Source organism: Ascaphus truei, chromosome 3 (assembly GCF_040206685.1).
Source record: "Ascaphus truei isolate aAscTru1 chromosome 3, aAscTru1.hap1, whole genome shotgun sequence".
NCBI classification, from domain to species: domain Eukaryota; kingdom Metazoa; phylum Chordata; class Amphibia; order Anura; family Ascaphidae; genus Ascaphus; species Ascaphus truei.
In genome coordinates, this window is record NC_134485.1 from 19057760 (window position 1) to 19085594 (window position 27835).

General features: G+C 45.8%; 1 protein-coding gene across 1 annotated transcript in view; it reads right to left on the bottom strand.

The window, feature by feature from the left end:
- LOC142491315 (interferon-induced GTP-binding protein Mx2-like) overlaps positions 1-7523 on the bottom strand; it is a 52518-nt gene extending 44995 nt beyond the window's left edge. The window contains exons 1-3 of the mRNA XM_075593702.1: positions 7076-7523; positions 5759-5829; positions 242-434 (exon numbers count right to left, since the gene is read on the bottom strand). Coding sequence (XP_075449817.1) covers positions 242-434; positions 5759-5829; positions 7076-7082 — 271 coding nt within the window. The 5' untranslated portion in view covers positions 7083-7523. The remainder of the gene's footprint in view (positions 1-241; positions 435-5758; positions 5830-7075) is intronic.
- Positions 7524-27835: the final 20312 nt, after the last annotated feature.

A 27835-nucleotide genomic window follows, 5' to 3' on the forward strand; every position in this document is an offset into this window, starting at 1 on the left:
ACTGTGTGTGTTTGTTGGACGTGGAGATTAGTGATCACTCCTCCCTGTTCCCAAGTTCACTCATCCCACCTGTTTAATTGACCAGATGTAGCACTATGCCTTCTTGTCTTTCCTTGATTTCTATGCCGATTTTTATGCATACAATTGTTACAGCTCTAAGCAGTTGCTTCATTTTCTTGTGCTGTTACTAACTCTACCTACACTACAAACATTATTGTTCCCCATGAAGAGAAATTCTCACCGCTGCCTCTGGGGAGAGTGACTCCAGACAGCGCTTCCAGAACAGAGCTTTTCCCAGAGCTCTGATCACCAATGACAGCGATTGCTGGTAAAGCCAGGTCTCTTTCTACCCCCAGAGCTCTCAGCGAGTCAATGAGGTCGATACAGGGGCGAATCTTCTCCTCATATTGGCTGCACAAGAAGTTATCCATTTCCTGTTTGAAAACAAAAGATCATGGATGATTAATTTAGTTATATAAGATTACACACATCAATATCACTGCCCCAGAAGGGTTTTCAGAGATTAATAATATCACGTTATAAAAGCAGATAGAGATCCACGGGCTTTATAACAGGATTCAAACATACTTTCATAGAAACAGCTTACGGGTTAAAAATGTGTTATCCTACTCCTCATTTGCTATGTAGTTCCGTGCTCTAGTGGCACTTTAAGCATTTGAGCAAGTTAAATTAAAGGATAGATGACTATATGGAATCCGTGTATGACAGCACCCCTTATTCTGGAAAGAATCTGGATTATTAATGCCTTCTCTATCGAGTTTTCAGATTACTGATCTATCACAGAAGGCATCAGGTAAATATTCACAATGTAATGTCAAAGAAGCTCCTCCTTGCAGTGCTATATATCTATTGGGGGAAATTGACTAAGCCCTTATACCATTCAAGTAAATACCCAATATTGGAACTTTGTGAATCCATTTGCCCATGTTCTATAAACTGCGATAGTGCAGATCCGGCGGTATCGCATGGAAAGCCCAATTGACATGGTAGCTTGCAGATAAAAAGGGCTCACTTCACAACAATCATAGTCATCTGGGTACCAACAAAACATTGGAGCTGGTTAGGGACCGGTTCTACTGGCCTCGAATGGCCAGAGATGTTGAATACTGTAAAAATTGAGGCCAGTGTGTACTGAGGAAAACATTACCTAGGAGGGGTACTCTGTTAGTGAATATAACCAGCAGTAGGCCACTGGACTTGGTGTATGGACTTTCTGTCACTAGAACCAGATAGTAAAAATACTAGCAATATCCTAGTAGTTACCCACCACGTCACCAGGTATGCACAAGCATTCCTGACCAAAGAACAGCGAGCCATTACAGTCGCCAAGGTCCTGTGGGACAAATAATTTGTTGACAAGACGGCTACCCGCTAGAATCCATTCTGACCAGGGATGAGATTTCGGGCGCTGTCTCATTAAAGAATTGCTACTTCTATGTCGGGTAATGAAATCCTGAACAACGCTGAATCACCCAATGGGGGACCCACAACCTGAAAGATTGAATAGGACACTATTAAACATGATGGGCACAAGGAATACCTGGTGAAAAGAACAATGGAGTCAACCATGTGCACCACCTAGTGCATGCTGTATGCACCCAAAATGAAACTACAGGGTACTCTTCGTATTATTTGATGTTTTGACGGGAAACCCGGCTACCAATTGATCTGTGCCATCTGCAGCCACTCCAAAGTACAAGCCCTACAAACTACACGCAATATGTGCAAAGACTCAAAGAGTAATTGCAAGAGGTAGATAAACTGGCTTCTACAGCGGCTGAGACTACCAACCGGGGAAATAGAGGTCGGAATGATAAAAGAGTGCCCAGACAATAATTACAAATGAACGACAGAATTCTCATTAGGAAGCTGGTTATACGTGGCAAGCATAGAATAGCCAATCGATGGAAATCAGAGCCCTACATTATAGTGGAGAAATTAAAGGGGCTACCAGTATACCGAGTGAGACCTGTAAAGGGGCCTGGATCAGAGAAGAACTTGCATATAAATCTTCTATTACCAATAAGCCAGCTTGCAAGGTGTCCTATAAGGGAGGAGGCTCATGGGGTAGATACCAGGCCCAGGAAAAGGGACAGGCTGAACACAGGACAGTGTTTCACAAAAGAGAGTGATGACGAATCCAATGAGGATGAGGAATATAGGGAAGAACAAATGTTAGGTCACCTGTCTGAAATCCTGGACTCTGAAGAGAGAAATCCTTGACAAGAGGTTTCCCCAATGCGGCCAGCAAGGTCACGGAACAAAGAGAGAGATACCCCACTTGAGTTGAACCCAGAAACTGAGGAATTCACCCCTTTGAATTACATGGAGCGGGGTGATGAGTTTGAGGATGAGCTAGGTGTAGACAGTTGTGAGCACCACCCTAGTATAGGGCCAGCAGTATAAGAGCCACCTGTATCTGGTGGGTCCGCTGAGAAGCAATGGGAAGTACCACTAGGGCCATGGGTGCCCTCTATATGCCGCAGAGAGGAGACCAGACCTCCAATTAGACTGACCTATGATTCTCCTGGGGTACCCACAGAAATCCCCATGGTTAGTGTAGCTAAAAGGGCGAGCCCCATGACAAGGGACCTCGGTAAACCTGGAAGATGTGGTACAATGTAATGCACTAATGTTACTGTGTGAGAACTGTATGTTTATGAGCTACACTGTGCCTATGATAATATATACCTAGAGGATGAATTTGTTTGTTTAGTTTCTTATGACGTAGATAATCTTGATAAAGTCCTGATAAAGTGTGAGGATTTGCCATTCTAGTGGTTCTGTCCCCTTAACCCTCACCTGTCCGTCCGGACCTAGTGGCACTCCAGGAGGGCATGTCAGCGGTGGTTCATATGCGCGGCAAGCGGGTAGTGCGTGGTTCCCGTCTGTATCCGCGGTTCTCGTGTCCAGGGGGTGCGCTCCCCCCGGCGGCATCGACACACGACGCATGCGCAGTGCGCTCTCTCTCTGACATTCTGTACTCTCCGTCCCCCGACTCCGTCCCCGCCCAGAAGTCGAGGATACGCGGCACAGCGGTCGCACACGCTCCTCCCTTCTCTCCTCGGGCACTGCCTCCAGTCTCTGCCCCCGCACTGACGTGGGTACCATGACACGCACGAATGGCGCTAGACCAGGTTGCCAGCTTGATGCTCGGGTTACATGCGGGGCGCACGCGCTCTCTAGAGGTCCCACCCCCACTTACAATCAGCTGCACAATAGGACGCACCTGCATGATCACGCAGCCTATCAGTGAGGGCACCTCCACTTCCTGGTTGCCTCCCATTGGAGGGAGGTCCTATTTATACCTTGTCTGAACTCTCATTCATTGCCGAGCATTACTACTGTTTTGTGACGCTGCATCTCACTGCATCCTGCCTTGCTTGATCCTTACCTTACTGCCTGACCCTGCCTTGGACCTGGAACATTGTGATACGCTCTCCTGCACTGAACCTGGCTTTGGAATACGACAATCCTGCTCTCTCCTGCACTGACTCTAGCTTTGGCTCTACGACGACTCTACTCTCTAAAATACTGACCCCGGCTACGTACCCCAACGATCCGCTACGCTCCACTCCTAGACCCGGCAAGTTCCACGTTTACGTTGTCCTCTATAACCCCGATTTGGCTTGTAAGACTATCCTACACTCTAGACGCGCCCTCGTGGTTATGGTCGGCGTTCTATACCAATCCCTACCTCAGCCCCGCGATCGCGCCTCGTTTGTGGTGAGCTACGCGTTACATAAACTTGATGGGACGATCAACATCTTGTGCAGGTGGAGGATGTAACCCCATTTATAAGTGCATGCAGCTGAAATGCACACAATGCCCCCTGCCTGACTCCTCTACAAGGTGTGTTCAGGATGTGACTTTTGGATGGTCCGTGGTGGAGCACATGGAGGCAGAGCTTCTGGAGACCCTGAGGGACCTCGGGCGATATACTGTAAGTGGTCAGGAACCAGTCTGTGAGTGGTACGGCTTAGTAAACACTGGGTGACCAGATCACAGATCGAATCCAGGAGTTGAGCCAGTGCTGAGAAGCATTCTGCCTGATATTGGGAGGCATGAGTAGCTACTGAGCAGATCGTCATTTCAAGACAAGTAAAGGGGTACTGAAGTATTTTGTTGGATAAGAAAGAAAGGAGGACTCGGCCCCACCTTAGTAGCAGGTGTTTATCTAAGGTAAAATAAAGGGGCTACATTTAATTGAGAATAAGGATTGTACTTACCATATTTATAAAGTTAACACAAAGTCGACACAAATTATTTTCTGCTAAGAGCCCTCAATGGATTAGCAGGGGGACACACAAGATGATTTACTCCTGAACACCATGCACACTCTCTTTCTTTAACTTTCTCATTTGCCTTTGAATATTCTTACTTAAGTATAATATCTTAAACTAATATCTTTGCCAGAGTCCCTGACAGCTTTCCCGGGATCCAGGACTGGAGTTCTCACCTGGCCCCTCGTGTCAGCAGCCCTGCAAGCTCCTCACCCTCTCACTTACCTTTATGCTTTCTCACCCCCCTCATCCTCTCACTTCCCCATGTATTTCTCTCCCCCCTCTCACTCACTCTCACTCCACCTGTCTCAATCTTCCCTTTACCCATCACTCTCCCCATCCTTCACTCTTCACCCCTCTCTCTAACTCTCCCTCTCTCTCTTCCTACCCTCTATCACTCTTCCTTCTCCCTCTACCCTCCTCTTCCTCCCCCTCTCTTCTCACTCTCCTCACCCCCTATCCTCTCCCCCCTATCCTCTCTCTTCCCAATCTCTCCCTCTCCTATCTCTCCCTCCATTCCCCCCTTACCTATCCCTCCCTTTACTTCCTCCCCTTTCCCTACCTTCTCCTTTCTCTCTTATCCCTAATTCCCTTTCTTTCCTTCCCTATCCCTCCTCTCCTATCCCTACATTCTCCTTTCTCCCCCTCCCTCCCTCCTCTCTCTCTACCCTCCCGCTCTTTCTCCTCTTTCTCTCCCTATCCTTTCCATTTCTCCCCTCTCCTCCCCCCTTTCTCCCTCCCCTCTCTCTATCCCTCTCTTCCTCCCTCTCTCTCTATTCTTCTCCTCCCTCTATTCCTCTCTTCTCTCTTCCTCTTCCTCCTCCTATCCATGTTCTCCCCCCATCCCTATCCCTCCCCCATATCCCTCCCTATCTCTCCTATTCCTCCCTCTCCCGTATCCCTACTATCCTTCCACTCCCACCGATCCCTCCCCCTATGCCTTCCTCCCTTTCCACCATCCCTCATTCCCTCCCCTATCCATCCATTCCCCCTATCCGTTATCCTTCTCTTCTACCTCCCTCCCCCTCCCTTCTCTCTATTTTCCCCCTCCCCTTACACTCTCTTTCCCCTCTTTCTCCCTTCCCTTTCTCCCATCGCCCCCTCCCTCCTCCCCCTCGTACTACGCTCTCCCCCTCTTACTACTCTCTCCCCATCCACTCTTTCCCCTCTTTCTCTCCCTCTGCCTTCCTCACTCCCGCTCCCCTGGGGGGAGCTGGGGACTGGCAGCAAACGGCCAGGCAGCCATGGGAGTTGGGCCCGACCTCTGACCAGGCCCAAGTTCCAGCTCCGGCCGGGCGACCTGCTGCCGCCGTGCCCGGTGCAGTTGTTCTAGCTGTCCCCCCCATAAGCGGCTCTGTTTTGGGCATAGCATTAACCACGCCTGTCCTATTTTAACTGATGCAAAAAATGTTTTTAAATCCTACAGAATGCTTTGAAATTAAAGTATCACAGACCTGAATATTTCCCGATGTCTCCTCCCACGGTCTTTTTCTAGGGCCGCCTTTAGATTTCCTTGACTGTTTGCCTGAAATAAATACAGTATCTATAAATAAACGCAGACTTTACGTATGTACAATTATTTTGTTAGTAACATTAAAACCAAAACCAAAGCCTTTAGCTTGGGATGTGTAATTGCAGGTTATTGCAGGACAGAATGTCATCTTACAATGCTAAAAATGAGATGCACAAGACACAAGCATGCTGTGTACAGCGCAGTGTGATAATGGTCCACTTTGGTCTTTCTTCCGATCAAGCAAATATGAATTCAAAACCAGGACAGGGTCGTTGTTGTCCCATAGGTAATAGAGGGGATCTGAATATTCTCTAATACTCACAGGGTTAAAAATGACATCACGAATAAAACATCCAGCGACTGTCATACTGGCCGCCATTCCTACAGACATGGTACTGACGTTGTGCTCCCAGGTCTCTCAGGTGTGTTTAGTTCTGTTCGCAGGTATCTCTCCATGTATTACTGCAGGGGAGCGCAAACTTTTGATGCTGCGCGCCCCTGCCTTGCCTCCCCCGGTCTTGCGCCCCCTCTCGTACCTGGCAGCAGCGTCAAATGACGCTCCGGGGTCACGTGACGTTAGGTCAGGTGACCAGCGGCGTCATTTGACGCTGGTGACGTCACGTCACATGACACCGCGGGGTCATTTGACGCCGCGTTGCCATGGAGACGCGGATGAATCCCAGTAAGGTTTAGTGTTGCAGAGGCCTCACGCGATCCCCCGGTATTCATTTAAATGCCTGGGGGAGGAGCACGGAGCCTCTGCAACCGCCCGGGCCCCCCCCAGACAAATCTCCTGCCCCCCCAGGGGGCGCCCCCCCCCAGTTTGCACACCGCTGTATTAATGTATATAAAAGGAGTGTTTGGGCCAGTGTATAAGTCACTGGGGACTCTACCAAATCAGGTGTCGCTCAGCCTCTCCCAGAAACCTACTGTACAGGTTCCCTTTCCCCTTAATAAAAGTGGATCTATTAACCCCTCCTGTTGCCAGAGAGCCTGCAACACATTACGAAGCAAAAATACTAACCGTGCATCTCTTTAACTCAGTTATAAAACTACAGCTACAAAAAGTCATATTAACTCAGCTGTTGGCATTATACAGGTTAAAATAATCACTCCCACTGTGCTTAGATTTCCTTTCTGTAACCGATTTCAAAAAGCTTCCCCCCTTCACTGCTGCCATGAATTGAAACACACTGCTGCTTGCTTCGGAGTATTTAGACTGATTTGATAATAAAGGGAAGAGATGTACAGTACTCACCTTCCATGTTATGCACCTGCAGAAGGAAGGCTTGTCACTGATCGGGTGGCTAGTATACTGTTGGATCACAATACACCCCTCCCTGCACCTGCAGAAGGAAGGCTTGTCACTGATCGGGTGGCTAGTATACTGTTGGATCACAATACACCCCTCCTTGCACCTGCAGAAGGAAGGCTTGTCACTGATCGGGTGGCTAGTATACTGTTGGATCACAATACACCCCTCCCTGACCTGCAGAAGGAAGGCTTGTCACTGATCGGGTGGCTAGTATACTGTTGGATCACAATACACCCCTCCTTGCACCTGCAGAAGGAAGGCTTGTCACTGATCGGGTGGCTAGTATACTGTTGGATCACAATACACCCCTCCCTGCACCTGCAGAAGGAAGGCTTGTCACTGATCGGGTGACTATCATACCTTTGGATCACAATACACCCCTCCCTGCTTCTGCAGGGCTTGCAGGAAACGAAACTGAAAGCTTCCCTATGAAACTCAATCCTAGATCACTCCTAATTCTTGTTTCATGTAAATGACGTGCCTATTCAGGGACAATGAGACAGTGTATAACCTGACCGCACCATACACTGACACAGAGTATAACCTCACGGCACCATACACTGACACAGAGTATAATCTGACCGCACTATACACTGACATAGAGTATAACCTCACAGCACCATACACGGACACAGAGTATAACCTGACAAAAAGAAAAGAGGTTGGGGCGCTCCCTATTTGTATAGGCTTGTGATGCTGCCTGTGTGGTAATGTGTAACCAAAGAAAGGGAAGTGTATACTTGCCCTTGTTGTTTTCTGCAGCTGGACCAGTAGAGAAGATAAAGCCCGGAATCTTCTTATAGTTGCAGTGGAGATGGAGGGTTGGTCAGCGCACGGGATTTTGCTCAAACATAGAGATAAGAAGATATGGAACACGGAATTAGTGTTTTGGTAGCCAAACAGTACAATAGAGAGTAAAAATGTTTTCCTTTAAAATGATTGATATTAAAAATATTTTAAAAAGAGAAAATTTCTTAAATAAAATTCTTAAATAAAATTGTGTGGTTTATTGAGCTATTTGTGGGCAGATGCAAAATATGTGCTATATGTGAATGGCTAGCAAGGCTTCTGTGTGTTTGTATAGCCTGCTGTTGGTCTGGGGTTAAAAGGGATAATGGGGCTGGTTAGCAGAGTCTAGTGCAGTCTTTCCTTCACGGAATGCTGCCAGAAGCAATGAATGGCTTTCTCACCCTCCTAGTGGAGGCAGTATGTGAGTTGCTTCTCTCCCAATAAATCTTATTTGCTCACTCACCGAGTTCGGCCCTTTTTCTTTCAATTTGGGCACCCGGGAGAGAAGCAACTCACATACTGCCTCCACTAGGAGGGTGAGAAAGCCATTCATTGCTTCTGGCAGCATTCCGTGAAGGAAAGACTGCACTAGACTCTGCTAACCAGCCCAATTATCCCTTTTAACCCCAGACCAACAGCAGGCTATACAAACACACAGAAGCCCTGCTAGCCATTCACATATAGCACATATTTTGCATCTGCCCACAAATAGCTCAATAAACCACACAATTTTATTTAAGAATTTTATTTAAGAAATTTTCTCTTTTTAAAATATTTTTAATATCAATCATTTTAAAGGAAAACTTTTTTACTCTCTATTGTACTGTTTGGCTACCAAAACACTAATTCCGTGTTCCATATCTTCTTATCTCTATGTTTGAGCAAAATCCCGTGCGCTGACCAACCCTCCATCTCCACAGAGTATAACCTGACCGCACCATACACTGACACAAAGTATAACCCGACCACACCATACACTGGCACAGAGTATAACCTGACCGCACCATACACTGACACAAAGTATAACCCGACCACACCATACAATGACACAGAGTATAACCCGACCACACCATACAATGACACAGAGTATAACCTGACCGCACCATACACTGACACAAAGTATAACCCGACCACACCATACACTGGCACAGAGTATAACCTGACCGCACCATACACTGACACAGAGTATAACCTGACCGCACCATACACTGACACAGAGTATAACCTGACCACATCATACACTGACACAGAGTATAACCTGACCACATCATACACTGAAACAAAGCATAACCCGACCACACCATACACTGGCACAGAGTATAACCTGACCGCACCATACACTGACACAAAGTATAACCCGACCACACCATACACTGGCACAGAGTATAACCTGACCGCACCATACACTGACACAGAGTATAACCTGACCGCACCATACACTGGCACAGAGTATAACCCGACCACACCATACACTGACACAGAGTATAACCTGACCGCACCATACACTGAAACAAAGCATAACCCGACCACACCATACACTGGCACAGAGTATAACCTGACCGCACCATACACTGACACAAAGTATAACCCGACCACACCATACACTGGCACAGAGTATAACCTGACCGCACCATACACTGACACAGAGTATAACCTGACCACACCATACACTGACACAAAGTATAACCCGACCACACCATACACTGGCACAGAGTATAACCTGACCGCACCATACACTGACACAGAGTATAACCTGACCGCACCATACACTGACACAGAGTATAACCTGACCACATCATACACTGACACAGAGTATAACCCGACCACATCATACACTGACACAGAGTATAACCTGACCGCACCATACACTGAAACAAAGCATAACCCGACCGCACCATACACTGGCACAGAGTATAACCTGACCGCACCATACACTGGCACAGAGTATAACCTGACCGCACCATACACTGACACAGAGTATAACCCGACCACACCATACACTGGTACAGAGTATAACCTGACCGCACCATACACTGACACAGAGTATAACCTGACCACACCATACACTGGCACAGAGTATAACCTGACCACACCATACACTGACACAGAGTATAACCTGACCACACCATACACTGACACAGAGTATAACCTGACCGCACCATACACTGACACAGAGTATAACCTGACCACACCATACACTGGCACAGAGTATAACCCGACCACATCATACACTGACACAAAGTATAACCCGACCGCACCATACACTGACACAGAGTATAACCTGACCACATCATACACTGACACAGAGTATAACCTGACCGCACTATACACTGACACAGAGTATAACCTGACTGCACCATACACTGACACAGAGTATAACCTGACCGCACCATACACTGACAGAGAGTATAACCTGACGCACCATACACTGACACAGAGTATAACCTGACCGCACCATACACTGACAGAGAGTATAACCTGACCGCAGCATACACTGACACAGAGTATAACCTGACCGCATCATACACTGACAGACAGTATAACCTGACCGCACCATACACTGACACAGAGTATAATCTGACCGCACCATACACTGACACAAAGTATAACCTGACCACACCATACACTGACACAAAGTATAACCTGACCGCACCATACACTGACACAGAGTATAACCCGACCACACCATACACTGACACAGAGTATAATCTGACCACACCATACACTGGCACAGAGTATAACCTAACCGCACTATACACTGACACAGAGTATAACCTGACCACACCATACACTGGCACAGAGTATAACCTGACCGCACCATACACTGACACAAAGTATAACCTGACCACACCATACACTGGCACAGAGTATAACCTAACCGCACCATACACTGACACAAAGTATAACCCGACCGCACTATACACTGACACAGAGTATAACCTGACCGCATCATACACTGACACAGAGTATAACCTGACCGCACCATACACTGACACAGAGTATAACCTGACCACACCATACACTGGCACAGAGTATAACCTAACCGCACCATACACTGACACAAAGTATAACCCGACCGCACTATACACTGACACAGAGTATAACCTGACCGCATCATACACTGACACAGAGTATAACCTGACCGCACCATACACTGACACAAAGTATAACCTGACCGCACCATACACTGGCACAGAGTATAACCTGACGCACCATACACTGGCACAAAGTATAACCTGACAGCACCATACACTGACACAGAGTATAACCTCACAGCACCATACACTGATACAGAGTATAACCTGACCGCACCATACACTGACACAAAGTATAACCTGACCGCAGCATACACTGGCACAGAGTATAACCTGACAGCACTGTATACTGACAGAGTACAAGTGGGTAGGGGGAGAGCAGGTGACACATGGGGAGGAGTGAGTGACATGGGGGACAGTGTGTGACAGTACCTAGATTTTCGTTCGTGATTGCTCGCCATCGCCATCAATTCATCCTTCCTGGTCTGCTCCCGTGGAGCCCTTGTTTCCATGCTGCTGGTGCCTCTATATGCGGCTGATCCAAAGCAAAGAAAACGGCTGCAAACAGGGATATTTTACCACGATCCAAATGAACCGTATTTTATTTAGATGTCCGTGGAGGCGTATAAAACACAATGTTTCAGGAAGGACGCCTACCCATCGGCTGGTTAAAAGACTTACTCATTAGTAGCATTTCCTTTTACACCAGATTAGCTACCCTTCCTCGTATTATAACCCGGAAGTGGGTGTACACATATATCTTAAAATGAACATTCTGGGGCGTATGCGCGGCGGCTGACCAGCATGGACGTGTGAGCCATTAGCCATCAAAGTGCACCAAAACATACCCAGAACTTTCCCCAAAGCTGCCGTATCAACCCAGGATGTTGAGGACGACCCGTTCAAAGAGAACCTCCACGGTCCTGACGTATTACTTTGCCAAAGGAGATTCAGCTCGGGCCAAAAGTCAGGAAGAAATGGCGCGAAGCGACTCTGAATCGGAGGAGGAGGACGACAGAGAGGATACTAGCAGAGACAATCAAATAATGCGACGAAAGGATATGAGGGAATTTTGCCTGGACATTAAAAAATGTTTTCAGTCAGAAGTGGCAGCACTAAGAGCGGACGTCTGCGGGATAGGAGAGCGAACAGACTCCCTAGAAAAAAAAATGGACGCTACAATAAAAGCCCTACACAAAACTGACAAGCAAGGGGCCCAGGTGAGGGACTCGGTCAGAGACTTCATGGACAAGCAGGAGGATGCCGACAACCGAGACCGCCGGAACAATGTGAGGGTCAGGGGGGTCCCGGAGACCGAGACGGAGCCTGAAAAGTTTATGGGAAGGTGGCTCCAAAATCTAATGCCGGACCGCTCAGAACAAGACCTGCACCTGGACCGCTGCCACAGAGCTCTGAGGTCGCGGCAACAACATGGGCCCCCCCCCCCCGAGATATCATCGCACGATTTCACTTTTTCAAAGTGAAGGAGACATTCTGCCAAATAACCAGAAGCCAAGGGGACTTTGAGGGGTATAAGCTGCAAGTCTACCAAGATATATCTCCCACTACCCTGCTAAAAAGGAAACAACTTGCCCCCATCACCAAAGTGCTGCGAGAGGCAGGGACCTGGTACCGCTGGCTATACCCATTTGGCCTGATGGTGATCCAAAATGGAGCGGCCAGCACGATGCGATGCCTAGAGGATGGAGGAAACTTCCTAACCAAGCTGGGGCTACAGGACAAGATACCGCAGGAAGTTACTGCAGGGGGAGCAGCACCGGACCTATCGTGGAAAGAAGCCAGGAAAGCGGACAAGAAGAAACAACCCCGCAGCCCAAAGTGAGTTCAGGAGCCAATTTCTTCCACTTATCTGTTCCAGTTGAAGGTAGAAGAGATGTGATGCATCCAAAATCAGAGAGAATTCCTCCACAACATATGTTAATAATCAGGATGACAATGGGAAGTCCTTGAATGATGATTGCGTATACATAGGAAGGGTTAAGTGTCTAGTGGGGTCCACTTGACCTCCTCAGATTAAACACTGTATACACCCAACCAAATAACCAATATTACAATGCAAAAGCATGGGTATGCATATATATATATATATATATATATATGATAGGGCACTGCGGCCCTTTACCTTAGTGCTTGAAAAGACATCCAGACATCCAGGGCGTGCATTCACCTGAGTTGTCCTCCGCACTACCGGGTGTTACGTCATCAGCCCGTGTCTCAGAAGAGTCGCGGTGACGTGGCGTACACAGCCATAGGCTGGGCAAGTCAGGTGATGTGCTAACTCTAACTTACTATCTATTTTTTATAAAACAAACTTTATTAACAAAAAATAAAATGAACAACATGTAAAAATGTATGTAAATATACAATTAAAAACGTGATCAATCATGCTAGTGCAGCAAATTTGCCTGAGTAAAGTCAATATGAACGGGTTAATTGAGTTAATACAAGAAGGGAATTTATAGTGATTGTATTTCTCGAAGTATTGTAACATTCTATTACTAATAACCCCTCTTGTTAAATGTTTATATTGCATATTGAAACTTATACTCGTGCAAAAATAGTAGTTACCTTGTAGTTCATAGGAAGAACATGTTCATAATGTAAAGAGTATGTATAAAGTGGTGATTGCATAATTATGGTTCATATTGATTCTTCACAATTTAATGCAGTAAACACACTTATAAAACAGAAAAGACGGTGCAAAACAGCGCTAAAACACACAATAATAATAATTATATGATGGCAGCCAGACAAAAACTGACTGTACAGTCAGTAACTTAGCAAAGAAAGAAAAAAGATAAGCCGGCGCCAATTCAAACCGTGAAGTGTAAAGTCCAAATCAAAGTCCTTTGGTGATGATGACAAGCAAAGTGCAGATTTTCTCCAAAACGTGACGTGATATGTGAAAAAATAAAGAGAAAATTATAGTGCAGTATGTCAGAATGAGGACATAAAAACATATAACACTAACAACATACTGTAGAACAAACAAGACAGACTCACAACAACAACTAGCCAGACAGAAAATAATAAAAAAGCTATTTATTAACAACTAATGCAGGATTCTGGATAGTTTCACACACTAATCCGGGGGGGCAAAATCGTTACCCTACTCACAGGATGCAGGATGTTTGAAAGCAGCAGGACTGGAAGCACTTTCTGTGGATCCAAGATGGCGACCGGAGCTCACTCTCTGGCGTCCCCACGTGTGGCAGATGCTGTATGGATGTTGTATGGAGCTCCAGGGGCGCTGGATCAGTGATGCTGCTATGCGTGTCACGCTCTCTCCTCCTGCCGGTTTCCAATTCTCCTACTCTCCTGCTACCCAGCCGTGCGGTATACTCTCCACGAATCAATTGCTTCTAAAAAGGATTTCTTCCTTCAGCCCCTTGTTCAACAATTGCCTTCATACATCCGAGACAGTAGTGATTTATTAACCACTCTTGATCGGGTTGTATGGAACCACAATATGGTATGGGTGACACTAGACGTCACATCTCTGTATACCATCATTTCCCATGAACATGGCTTGACAGCTGCACGTCACTTTCTTAATCGGTCAGATTTAGCACCAGCACAAGTTACTTTTCTTCTGGATGCAATTCACTTTTTACTCACTCACAATTTTTTTCTTTTCAATGGGATTCATTATCTCCAAACACGTGGAACGGCCATGGGCACAAGTTTTGCCCCATCATATGCCAACCTCTTCATGGGGTGGTGGGAGTCGTTCCACGTGTTTGGAGAAATGAATAAATATAGGGAGCACATACTTTTTTATAGGCGCTACATTGAAGATCTTCTGGTCATTTGGGAGGGAGACATCACCACACTTTTGGAATTTATTTCTGCACTTAATGATAATGAGTTTAATCTCCCTTTCACATTTTCTTATCACTTGCAACACATTTATTATTTAGATTTATGTTTATATATTGACACGGCACTTTCTATACAGACCACATTGTACCGTAAACCTAATTCACGTAATACTTTTTTAAGGGCTAGCAGCTGTCATCCTCAAGCCACGTTCATGGGAATACCAAAAAGCCAATTTATTAGAACTCGCCGCAATTGTTCTAATGACGATGAATTTCAAGTAAAGTCAAATGATTTATATGTTCGTTTCTTACAGAGAGGTTACAAAAAAGCTGATCTAGATAGAATACTAAAAGAGGTTTATAATATGGACAGAAATACTCTTCTCAGACAAAAATCCGTCAAGAGATCAAGATCCAATTATAGCCCGTCTTTCATTACACCCTTTAGTAGACAAGCACAGTCTATTAAAGCCATTTTCAAAAAACATTGGAATATTTTATCCCTAGATCCAGTGTTAAAACCATATGTGTCTTTGGGTCCTAATGTTATATTTAAACACGCAAAAACATTAGCTAATACATTATCTCCCAGTTTGTCTACAGCTGTAGATGAGATAAAATCCACATTGCCAAAAGGAACGTATGCATGCACTAAATGTAAAGCATGTACATATATGAATCAAGATAAAATGTTTACATCAACGGTTACAAGAATGACGTACAATGTTCAAACTTTTATTAATTGTAATTCCACACACATTGTATATTTACTTAAATGTGGTTGTGGACGTCAATACGTCGGAAGGACAACAAGAAAACTAAAAATTAGGGTTCTAGAACACCTTAGATTAATTCGTAATAAAGACCAAAATCATCCTGTACCGAAACATTTCTCAAATTGTCCCTATGGTAATGTGAATCTCCTCTCGGTCCAAGACATTGAACACATTCCCTTATCCCCAAGGGGTGGGGATAGAATTAAGATGTTAGACAGACGTGAATCCTATTGGATTTTCACACTCAGAACCAGAGAACCTCTTGGCATGAACGTTGATTGGGATATAAGTCACTTTTTATAATGATTTTTTATATATTTTGATTATGAAGACATTTTTCCTTCTAAATATATTTTTATAATTTTCTATTCAATTATTATAATCAATATATATTATTATTGGAATTAATTAATTATTTTTTCTCATTTTTTATTAAAATAAAATATATTATTTCAATGTATCATTTGTAAATAATCTTCAAATTATATATTTGGATTAATTATTATAGAATCATTCATATTCATTATTTTGTTTGCTTTCCCAACCACTGTTCATGCTCTCTTCCATTAGATATATATTTGTACAATACTCAGTATTATGTACACATGTAGTTACAGATTTTTTCCAGTGTTACATTAATTAACATTGTATGAGGCCTTCTGTTGGGGTCATTTCATAAATGTTTATTGGTTATGTTACTATAAGTGTGTTTACTGCATTAAATTGTGAAGAATCAATATGAACCATAATTATGCAACCATCACTTTATACATACTCTTTACATTATGAACATGTTCTTCCTATGAACTACAAGGTAACTACTATTTTTTGCACGAGTATAAGTTTCAATATGCAATATAAACATTTAACAAGAGGGGTTATTAGTAATAGAATGTTACAATACTTCGAGAAATACAATCACTATAAATTCCCTTCTTGTATTAACTCAATTAACCTGTTCATATTGACTTTACTCAGGCAAATTTGCTGCACTAGCATGATTGATCACGTTTTTAATTGTATATTTACATACGTTTTTACATGTTGTTCATTTAGTTTTTTGTTAATAAAGTTTGTTTTATAAAAAATAGATAGTAAGTTAGAGTTAGCACATCACCCGACTTGCCCAGCCTATGGCTGTGTACGCCACGTCACCGCGACTCTTCTGAGACGCGGGCTGATGACGTCACACCCGGTAGTGCGGAGGACAACTCAGGTGAGTATAAATTAAGCAGCAATGTGTTATTTTGTCACCTTGATAAAGTTCCCTGTGCACGAAACGCGTAGGTGCGTTCGTGTTGTCCTGTTGCTTTGCCTACCTGCAATAAACCAGACCTATTGCATAATTGGAGTGTGCACTTTTGTTTTATATCCTCCGGTCCCATAGGGAATTGGATCTTCGTGGCTGTGCGATCCATCATCATCCTTTATTCTGCTGTTCCAGTTGAAGCTCTACAGTTGCGAGCCCAGTTTGAGACCCGTTAAGGTTAGTTGAATCACCGCCCCTCAGCCCCTGTAGCGCTCATCAGAGAATGGCGGCCATCTTGGATCGGCTCTCAACCCTCAGAGACAACAGGGAGGAGCCGGATGACGTCGGACGAGGAGCTGGCAAATCTCGCGAGAGGTCCCCATAGCGGGTGCCCGGCCACATCCAAGATGGCGCCGGAGCCGGACGGAAAAGGCGGGACACCGGCAAATTACAGGAAGACCCTGCAGGAGTTATGGCTGCGGTCCGGAGAGGCGGCAGAGACCCGGGGGGGGGGGGGGGAGAGGACAAGGTAAATAAAGAATCTACGGGTTACCGTAGTCCCATGATGGGAGGGGGGGCTTAATAAAGATGCCGGGGGCATGGTTAGCCTATAAGTGGGGAGTGGAGTCCACCATGCCAAGGTAAAAATAAGGAATAATCATAAACATAAAGAAGCCAGGGAAGGAGTAGAAACATTAGACAAATATCAAGGGTATATTTAAAAAAAAAAAAAAAAAAACAGGGGAAGGGAAATAAAATACACTAAAAACAAAAGCACCTGTATCTAGCCCATTGACGCAGAACTGGGAGGTGCATGCATCTGCACAAAATTACCCCAATAAGGTGGGGGGTGCAATGGATGCACACCCTCAAATACGCATGTGAAGGTGAAGTAGATGGGTGATTAGGGTTAATGCTGAAACACATGCAAGGTTACATATTTGTATAGCCCTGGTAGGTTTGGGCTATTATTCTGTCCTCCTTTTGTGCAATAATCCCTGGTAACAGCAGGTTTGCCAGGAGTTAAGATGGGTTCTCCCCACTCACTGAAGATCAGTGAGGCAGAGAAATGGGTGGTGGTGGAGAGCAGCAGCCTTACACTCCACCACCCTTCTATCGGCGGTTCTCTCCACCACCCATTGAATTTATGGAAAATGTGAGTTTCCTTAACATTTGTGACTAATACATATTTATAGTTTATACAGTATGCACTATTTGTGGTTTCTTTCACTTGCATATCATCCACTCCACTGAGAGGCATCCTGACCCCAGCTACACAAAGGGCTCCAGTCAGAGAGAGATGGATCTCTGACATGCAGTAATACAATACGATTTTTGTGAGTTCATTTCATTTATTGATTATCTTTTTAGCAGTGATCTACCATCTGCACTATATATATTTTTATTTTTTCACATATCACGAACTTATCCTGCGCTCCTCCTCAACCCCAAGAAAAGAAAATTCTACATCCTGGGACTTGGAACTGTCCCACCAGAGGAAGTTGAGCTGCACTTGTACACTTTTATTTCTATTATCACTTTGTGGTGTAAGGTTTATTGTGTGTATCTAAGGTGTGTCACTAATTACACCAATCTAATATTAATTGGGAAGCGCCCAGTCCATCCACATTCCCCACTCCCCCACCCACTGTCACATACTTGTAACCAGAGTAGCAATTCCCCTAGGAGACCCTATCTGCGATTGGGTGGGGGAATACCCGTTACATTGGAGGCACTGCTGAGATAATCAGGACAGGCTTTCAGCGACGCAAAACAGAAAGATTGAAAGTATGCTTCCAGAAACAGTGCTGCTGAAAGGGGGATGTCTAGGGGCAGTCAGGAGAACGAAAAACCTTGCAAAGCACGCCCTAGACTGCCCTAAAGGGTGAATAGGTCTGGAGACAAGGCTATGTCTTTTCTAGTCAAACCTGAGGCGGGTAGTCAGGATGCCTAGGGGGTGGCCTGGTTAACTCAGTTCAGAGGGACCCCTGGATAGGATCTACGATTCTGGCAGCCAAGAGGGGGAGACACAAGAGTACTGCACAGGGAAGAGCCCAGAGTACTACTAGCCAGTAGCCAGACTATGAACCGCAGAGCACGTGTATGGACTGTTATCGTGTGCAGTAGACAAAGAAAGAGTTTTGCCTAGCCTGGGGTATGCCGAGTTTACCACTTGCAGGAGGCTACATGTATTGCAGTGTTCACAAGAGAGCGAGTTCCCTGCCAAACAGTGAGGGTTGCGCTACAGTGAAAATTGTGGGTTCACCTAAGATGGCGGCTGCTATATGCGATAGTGCACCGCGCGGTGCGAAGAAGCTAAAATGGCATTTCCCGCCGAGTCTATATGACGCACGTGCTGCGTGCAAAAAGACTGTGAGCAGAGTATTTGCAGAGATTTGGCCGGGTCTGGCGCGAAAGCTAGAGCCCCGCCTATGTGCAGGAAGTGGCGTGAAAGCAGGAGCCGCAGCCCCCTGCCCTGTGACTGGCTCAGCGAAGAGTCCACATCATGAGGTAACACCCAGTGACCCTCCTCTAATCTCCACCAGAGGGAGGGGGCACAATGAGAGACAATCCCAGAGCTTTACCCAAACTGAAGGAGGAGCTGGATGCGAGACTGATGGAACATGGTGGGCCAGAGGAGTGAGTTACCCCTTTCTTTTGTGCCCGTGTATACATAAAGTAAGAGCAGGCGATATGACTTTGCCTATTACTCGCTGCCAGAAGGTTTCCTGGATGTACTCACTGATGGGATCACCAGCTTGCGGTGTTTGGGCCCTGACTGTGCATGCCTGGGAGAAGACCTTGTTTGGGGGGCTATTTTCTTTGTGAATGGGGCAAGCCATCTTGTGTCTAGCCCGCTAATCCCTTTCATTGGGGTGTACCAAGCCCCAATGACTGAGACAAGGCCCGAGCCGGTTCCAGAAACCGCAACCCAAATGCTACCGGGTGAGGTGATCGAACCTGACGAGGCCAGAGCCGGTCCTCTGGTGTCAGCAAAGCCGGATGACCCAGCGGTTGTGCTATGCGATGTGGGCCATGTCGATGCTACCCATGCGGAGGGCCAGTGCGCCCCAACAAACGTTCCAGGGGATCCGTGCACCCCGGTTCCAGAGGCGGAACTCACGATGGTGGAACCCAAGGAAGAGACAGTGACTGCCCAGGGAGGATGGGGATCGCTATCGCTGGTGGCGCAGAAGCGGGACTGCTTTGTGCCGATTGCCGCCAGTGACTGCGAGGGACCCAATGTCATTCCCCTTCGGAGATGTCCCTTCCTGCCTCGTCGGCCGACGAGCGTGATAGCAGTTCAGCGGGGGTGATGCGCCTACCGGTGGATCACTACAGCGGTGCTGCAAGAAGAGAGCCACTTGCCTGTGATGTGGAGCGGGCTCCGATGGAGGAGGCCTTAGAAGAGGCCCCGACCAAGGCTGCGGCAGAGGAGCATGGAGAGGAGGCCCATCTCAGCGCCTACTTCCGCATGAAGGACAGTGTCGAGCTCCCGGTACCCCGTCCTGCGGATGACGTACTTCCTGTGCGGGACCTGACACAAGATGACGCGACCTCGCGAGAGGATGATGTCACTTACAAGGCGACCTCCGGAGCGGACTGGGACTGTGCTGCGACCGCTCCGGTGAGTAGCGCCCTCTCCAGGCGAGAAATGGACCACTACATTTACAGGGTGGTAGACCGAGGGAAAAGCTGGCCTGGCGTGGCTGCGTCCAAGCAACCAATGTCCCCTGCGGTAGGCCGTGACCTAGCTGAAGCCAAGGACTTTGCCCCGGACACTGTTGCTTCCTATGCCCCAGTCTCTGGCCCCATTACCCCTGCCATTGCCCCTGTCCCATCTGGTTCGGAAACCAGATACAGTCACCATGGGTCACTGGGTGAACAGGGGGTCCCCAAGCCATTCACTGATTACAAGGACTGGGTGGGTTTGGTACAGGACTCTGGGGAATTGGGTAATTATGTTGTTCATATTGTGCCCATTGCCTGGGTAAAACCCTATGTGCCTCCAGTGTCTGACAGAGTTGTCAGAAATCACCAAAAGTAATTACTTTATTTTCACCACTCAGTAGATGGGGGGATTGAGTTTGACATGGGTTCCACTGATGAGGACAGGGGATATAGTTCTTATGATGAGGAAAGATCAGACGAGAAAAATTGGGATACTAATAGCTCCCTTGAAGACTGGGATCCTGAAGTATCAGATGAGAATTGGTATAATGAAGAAAGGGTGCCTTACATCTCCAGGTGATGCCTTAAGAAAGTGTATGGGCATGATCCTCTCCAACCATAAGCACCCATGTCTAAATTATGGGATGATTGTAGGTGTCCAGTATTCCACCCCGAGTGTTATGGTACTTCTGCTCTAAACCCAGTGGACCATGCTGTGCGCAGGCCACCCTAAGAGGTATAGCTAGTACAAGTAAATACATATCCTGAGGGTAGTAAAGGAACCTGATCCCAGGCATTACTGTTAATAGCGGATTCTCCACGTTGTGAGTAATCCTAGTTTTTTGTGTTACCATCTAAGGAGGGTGTATAACCTGCAAATGTAATAACACTGTATTATGGTGAATAATATGTCATGTTATTTTGTTTTGTACAGGTTGTTCACCTGCAGGATTGACCCGCAAATTTAGGTCCAAGTGGGGACCATTGGATTCCACCAGAGGGAGAGTATAGCCCTGGTAGGTTTGGGCTATTATTCTGTCCTCCTTTTGTGCAATAATCCCTGGTAACAGCAGGTTTGCCAGGAGTTAAGATGGGTTCTCCCCACTCACTGCAGATCAGTGAGGCAGAGAAAGCAATGCAGTCAGGCCTGTGTCCAATAAGGGACAGGGGCGGGCTCTTGTTGTATCTGTCTTAATGATCTGTATTTCCTGTATTGAGTCAGTTGCTCCTACCCTGAGAGGAGCTGAGTCTTACTTAACCGAGCTGTCAGGGACCTGGCAGGCTTGAGGCCCTCCCCCTGGGAGAGACTGGTAGACTGTTCCCACTACTCTGATAGGGGGTAGTGGAAGAGCTAGGCCTGCTTCCAGGGCCCTGACTGGGAGTGAAAGGCCAGGGTCATCCTGAGGGAGAACTCCTGAGAAATACTGCTGTGACTGTGTATGCTGTACAGTGTGCTGCAGAGGAAATAAAGTGTTCCTGATTATAAAGAAGCGGTTGTGAGACTGGAATCTCTCATCCCTGAGTGAGACGTTCTATTCCAGGGATTCCACCCCATATCCTGGGGCCTGCAATACATGGAGGCACTGTCACCGTGAGTACGTACTGGGCATGTCCCCAGAAGCCTGTCCTGACCTTCCCCATAATACCATCAAGCGGGAGACTCAGGAATCCTGTAAGACAGCAGGTGCGCCACACTATTATGCCTTGTAACCAGAGTACTTTGAGAGATTGTGATGCCTCGCTCAAACCCTTGTGTTAAATAAATGGTTTCGGTCGCGTGCTGCCAGGGATAAATACATAGACAAAAGGGATGCGTGTGTAAAGAGCACACAAAAAGATCCCCACTAGGGCGCACCACAGACCTGAGTTGTATTAAATCCTGGTCTTTGAGTGCTCAAAACATACAACATATACAAGTTTATTGGACTAAATCACTACATAAATAACTTTAAAACTATGAAGCTCCTAGTGCCTCTAGAGTGTCAGTACCAGCTCAGAGGCTCTGTGTCAGATAAGGAGATATATACGAGGATGGTGTGTCTGTAACTCTTACGGTTTCACTCTTTTCAGATTAGGCTCCTCTTAGATAATTCCTTGGGTAAGGTATTAATATACCTATGATTAGACACTAAGTTAATAAGAGGTTCCTGCATATCCATTTTAAACACTAAGTGGGGATGTGCAGCAGGCATCTATATACGAAGCATTAATCCTAGATTTATCTCCTCTTATTAACTTAGGGTCTAATCATAGGTATATTAATACCTTACCCAAGGAATTATCTAAGAGGAGTCTAATCTGAAAAGGGTGAAACCGTAAGAGAAAACAAAGAAAAACCTGGCGCCAAAAGTTCATTGGATAATCCTGTACTCCTCAGGGGATCAGCACACTTGCTTGACAGGCCATATAGGGGAAAAAACACAAACAGGCCAAAGGGCCTTATCTGTCAACCTATTGAATTGTGTACACCCAATTGGAGAGGTGGTTATAACATTCAACACATCAATAGGAGGGAGGCCTTTTGGATCTATGAACTTAAGACTCTATCCCCATATGGGCTCAATATTGATTTTGAATTGGGCTCCTTTTTAGGTAGATGAAATGGCTCAAACAAACATTAGTTAAATGCAACCATTACTTAATGGATGACACCTTATCCATTGACTCTGTACCAGCAGTAGCATACTAAGTGGCTTAAGCAGGTTTGTTTATCCTTTGGCCACAATTTGGCATTTTGGTATATATCAATGCCTATTATGATATTACATCTGGCCTCAATTTTGGGATATATGGTTATCAGTTGATATCTGAATGTTTTTAATGTTGTTTAATGTATTGTATGTGTATTATGTTGTTAGAGACGTAGTGATTTGATATTAATGACATGCAGGCTATACAGCCTAATTGGGCAATTAATTTTTAATTGGTTAGGGTATATGTACATGTCATTCAGTGTCAGTCTTTGTATCCCCTGAGGAAGTGGAGTAACATCCACGAAACGCGTAGGGCAGGTGACACAGTCACTTTGAGCTTGGTATTGGACTTTTTGGGACACTTGGTCACATTTGAGCCCCATTGCAGCCGTTAGTTCTTGGCATACAGGACGCTTGTACTGTCCCTTTAAGGGCACGTGCACACTCGCGTGCAGGCACGCTGAGACAGCCTGTGTAACCGGAGGAGGAAGTGAGGAGAGCAGCCTCACGTTGAGGAGAGCTGTGAGCCCCACAAGCAGGCCTCCAACACTGCCACTGTTCCTGTTAACCCCTGGAGGGAGAGTCAGCACGAGAGTCACGGTGCAGCAGGAATCACATCTCTGCAAAGACATCAGCAGCAGCCGGAAAACTCTTTGTTGCATTGCCTGTATTTGCCTTGCTGCTTGTAAGTAGGGCTCTGATTTTTCATATCTGGATGACCAGCGGTGTTCTCATTTGTCCAAACCATTTTATGGCATAGTTCTTTTTATTTAATAAATAGTTTTTATAGTCACTAGGAGTCTCTATGTTATATGTGCAGTGTGTGTATTAGTGTAGACCTGTTTTAACCCTACAGTGTTGCACTATGATCTGTGTCTGTTTGTGTTTTTTCCCCTATATGGCCTGTCAAGCAAGTGTGCTGATCCCCTGAGGAGTACAGGATTATCCAATGAACTTTTGGCGCCAGGTTTTTCTTTGTTTCACTTTCACTTTCTCTGTCAGTACTGACAGTATTACTAGGCAGCCTTTATATATATATATATTTTGCAATTGTCACACTGGTGTTTTAGTCTTTAGCGCTTGTGCACATTTTTTCTTTTTCACATTGAAACCGTAAGAGTTACAGACACACCATCCTCGTATATATCTCCTTATCTGACACAGAGCCTCTGAGCTGGTACTGACACTCTAGGAGCTTCATATTTTTAAAGTTATTTATGTAGTTTTTTTAGTCTAATAAACTTGTATATGTTGTATGTTTTGCGCACTCAAGGACCAGAATTTAATACAACTCAGGTCTGTGGTGCGCCCTAGTGGGGATCTTTTTGTGTGCTCTTTGTAACCAGAGTAGCAATTCCCCTAGGAGACCCTATCTGCGATTGGGTGGGGGAATACCCGTTACATTTGCAAACATACCCACACATACACAGAGCAGACTACTCTCCCCTCCAGGAGGTTAGACCCACAAGTAATAACGGGATTCCTGAGGTTCTCTCAATATAGACCACACATTTACTTACCCCTCGCATAACTGCCTAAACAGAAGAAGTAAATAATCTAAGGGAATAACAGGGGGTAGGGGAACCCAAGATAGGGGACAAGGCAAAGGTTAACAGAGTTAAAAACAGGGTCTAAATTAAGTAATAGAGTTTACATTAGGATCTATAGAAGGTGGGGTCCTAATGAATTAATTAATAAATGATGTTAAATAGAGTTCATTAGAGTTATTAGTTCAAGTAGAGAGCAAATTGAGTTAAAATGAGTTAAAATAAACAAGGAATTAGGCTGGAGCTAATTGAGAGTGGAGTGCGAGCTAAGATGACCCAGGTATATAATAGCTGGACAAGATACAGCCGGGATCTAGATAGCAAAGGCCAGGCAGCATCAGTAAATATACCAGGGTACTTAGTGGGACTGGGTCCTGACGCTGTGTATAGAAAATGTAAGAAACATACAGAGGGTCTAAAGAGGTAAGATCAAAAACAGAGAGGATGAGGTATGATAGGATAGCAGAAATGATGCTATAAGACAGAACACCAGATGCAGTCGCAGGCTGGGAATGCGGTCTGGTCGTCGCTATGTGCCTACAGACTCGGCCTGGGGCCCACACCCCGGGTATCGAGAAAGTCCTTAGGAGGAGTGGGAATGGAGCCAACAGGTCGGAGGGAGGAGATCTGGGAGATGTTCCAAAGGATTCCCATGTCCCGAAGGCAAGGGAGGGGCAATGGTCCTGCGCCATTGATTCCCTGTCAACTCAATGTATCTTCCCCTATGTGTCCTGTGTCCCTTTTGTGTCCTTCCCCTCCCACCCTACCTTCTGCCTAGGTGGTGCAACGCTGGAGCTTGACGAGCTGTGGGACATCGCAGGGAGGAGGAGACCCCCTGGTGACGCCCGACACCTAACATGGAAACACGACTGATGATAGGTAAGAACAGACTCACAACATGACGTTGACTGTTATATCTCATAATGCCAAAGGGTTAAACTGCCCCCGTAAAAGAAAGGTGGCCCTCAATGATTATAGGAGAAAAGGAGCGGATGTAGTCTTAATTCAGGAGACACACTTTAGCACCACCAGCTTCCCGAAATATTTTGACAAACAATTCAGACAGGTGTTTCTATCCTCCGCAAAGGAGAAGAAACGTGGAGTTGCAATACTAATACATAACAGAGTGGGACTGGTGGAGGATAAAGTAAAAAAAAGATAAGGAAGGAAGGTTCCTCCTGCTGGCAGGGACCATAAATCAGCAGCCCATCACAATCGCGGCAATCTATGCTCCAAATGGACACGACTCCGCTTTTTATACAACAACATTCTCAGCTATCCAAAAGCATGCTAAAGGCGCCTTGATCGTGGGAGGCGACTTCAACACAGTGTTGAACACAGACCTAGACAGATCAGGGCCCCCCAGGCTTGGCACACCGACAAGGTCCAAGGCCCTAGAAAATGGGCTAAGGGTCTTGGGGATGGTAGATTTCTGGAGGGAATTTCACCCCGTAGACAAAAACGACACCTTCTACTCACACCCCCATCATTCCTTTAGCAGAATCGATTACTTCTTTGTCACTAGTAGACACATATCTCCCATACTGGGATCCACAATATTTCGTGGTCAGATCATGCACCCTTTGAGCTAAGGTGCGCACAAATAGGGCTGGACAGGCAGGGAGCAAATTGGAAACTAAACTCAAAATACCCAAATTACAAGAGAAAATAGGAGAAATAACGCACTTCTTTAGAGAAAATGAAGGAAGTGTTCGCTCCCATATCACCCTCTGGGAGGCACATAAAGCAACACTAAGAGGGGCTCTCATTAGTATGGCGGCCAAGAGAAAGAGAGAGAGAAATGCAAAAATCACAGAAGGTCAGAACGATTTGAAAAACCTATGGGATCAACATAAGAGGTCTTCGGACCCAGTTACCCTTCAAAAGATTAGAGACACACAGATTAAGCTGAATCTGTTGCTTATCTCCCAGGCCGTGAAATCGTTGACTTGGTCAAGGAGGAAATGTTTTGAAAAAGCAAACAAGCCAGATACCTTATTGGCCAAGATGATCAATCCCAAGGATAAGAACTACAATATCCAAGCTATACGAACAAAAACCGGCATACTCTCCGCCAACCCTAAAAATATAGTGGGGGAATTCAAGCACTCCTATGAGAAATTATATGATGGAGGGAAGGTGACCCGCTCCACAGGTACAGAGAAAGACCTGACGGATTTCCTGAAGGGTTCGAATCTGCCAAGTATGAGTGAGGTTGATAGAGAGGTGATGGGTAGGGGACTTCACAGCGGAAGAAGTATCCGAGGTCATCACAAATTTGAAACCCTCTAAATCCCAGGGTCCTGACGGATTCTCGAACCTGTATTACAAAAAAATACAAGAAACAATTGACCCCTTATCTCCTCCGTATGTACAACCAAGTATTAGAGGGCACCCCTTTCCCCCAGCACATGCTCCAAGCGTCAATCTCAGTAATACACAAACAGGGTAAAGACCCACAGGACTGTAGAAGTTACAGGCCAATATCCCTGATAAATTCAGACATTAACATCTACGCTAAATTATTGGCCAACAGATTGAGTCTCATCCTGCCCAGACTAGTGCACCCAGATCAAGTCGGGTTTATCGCGGGTCGACAAGCTGCAGATAATACCCGACGAATCATTGATCTGTTAGAAATAGCCAATACAAGATCAATACCAGTTATGGCGCTCAGTCTGGATGCAGAAAAAGCGTTCCTCAGGATAGACTGGCCATACCTAGAGGCCATGCTTGGAGCATTTGGGATGGGAATGAAATTGACAAAAGCCATACTCTCATTATATTCTGCACCGTCAGCCAGGGTGAGCCACCAGGGATTCGCTTCAGACCCCTTCTTGATTAGAAGCGGAACGCGACAGGGCTGCACGCTCTCCCCCCTCCTTTTTGCCTTATGCATGGAACCCTTAGCTGCTCAGATAAGAGACAGTAAAGATATCTCGGGTATTGGCATTGGAAACCAGTCGCATAAGATGGCACTGTATGCATGTGATGTATTCCTGACAATATCTAAACCCCTCACCTCTCTGACAAACTTGTTCGACTTATTGGGGAGATTCAACAGGATCTCCGATTCAAAATCAACCAATCTAAATCAGAT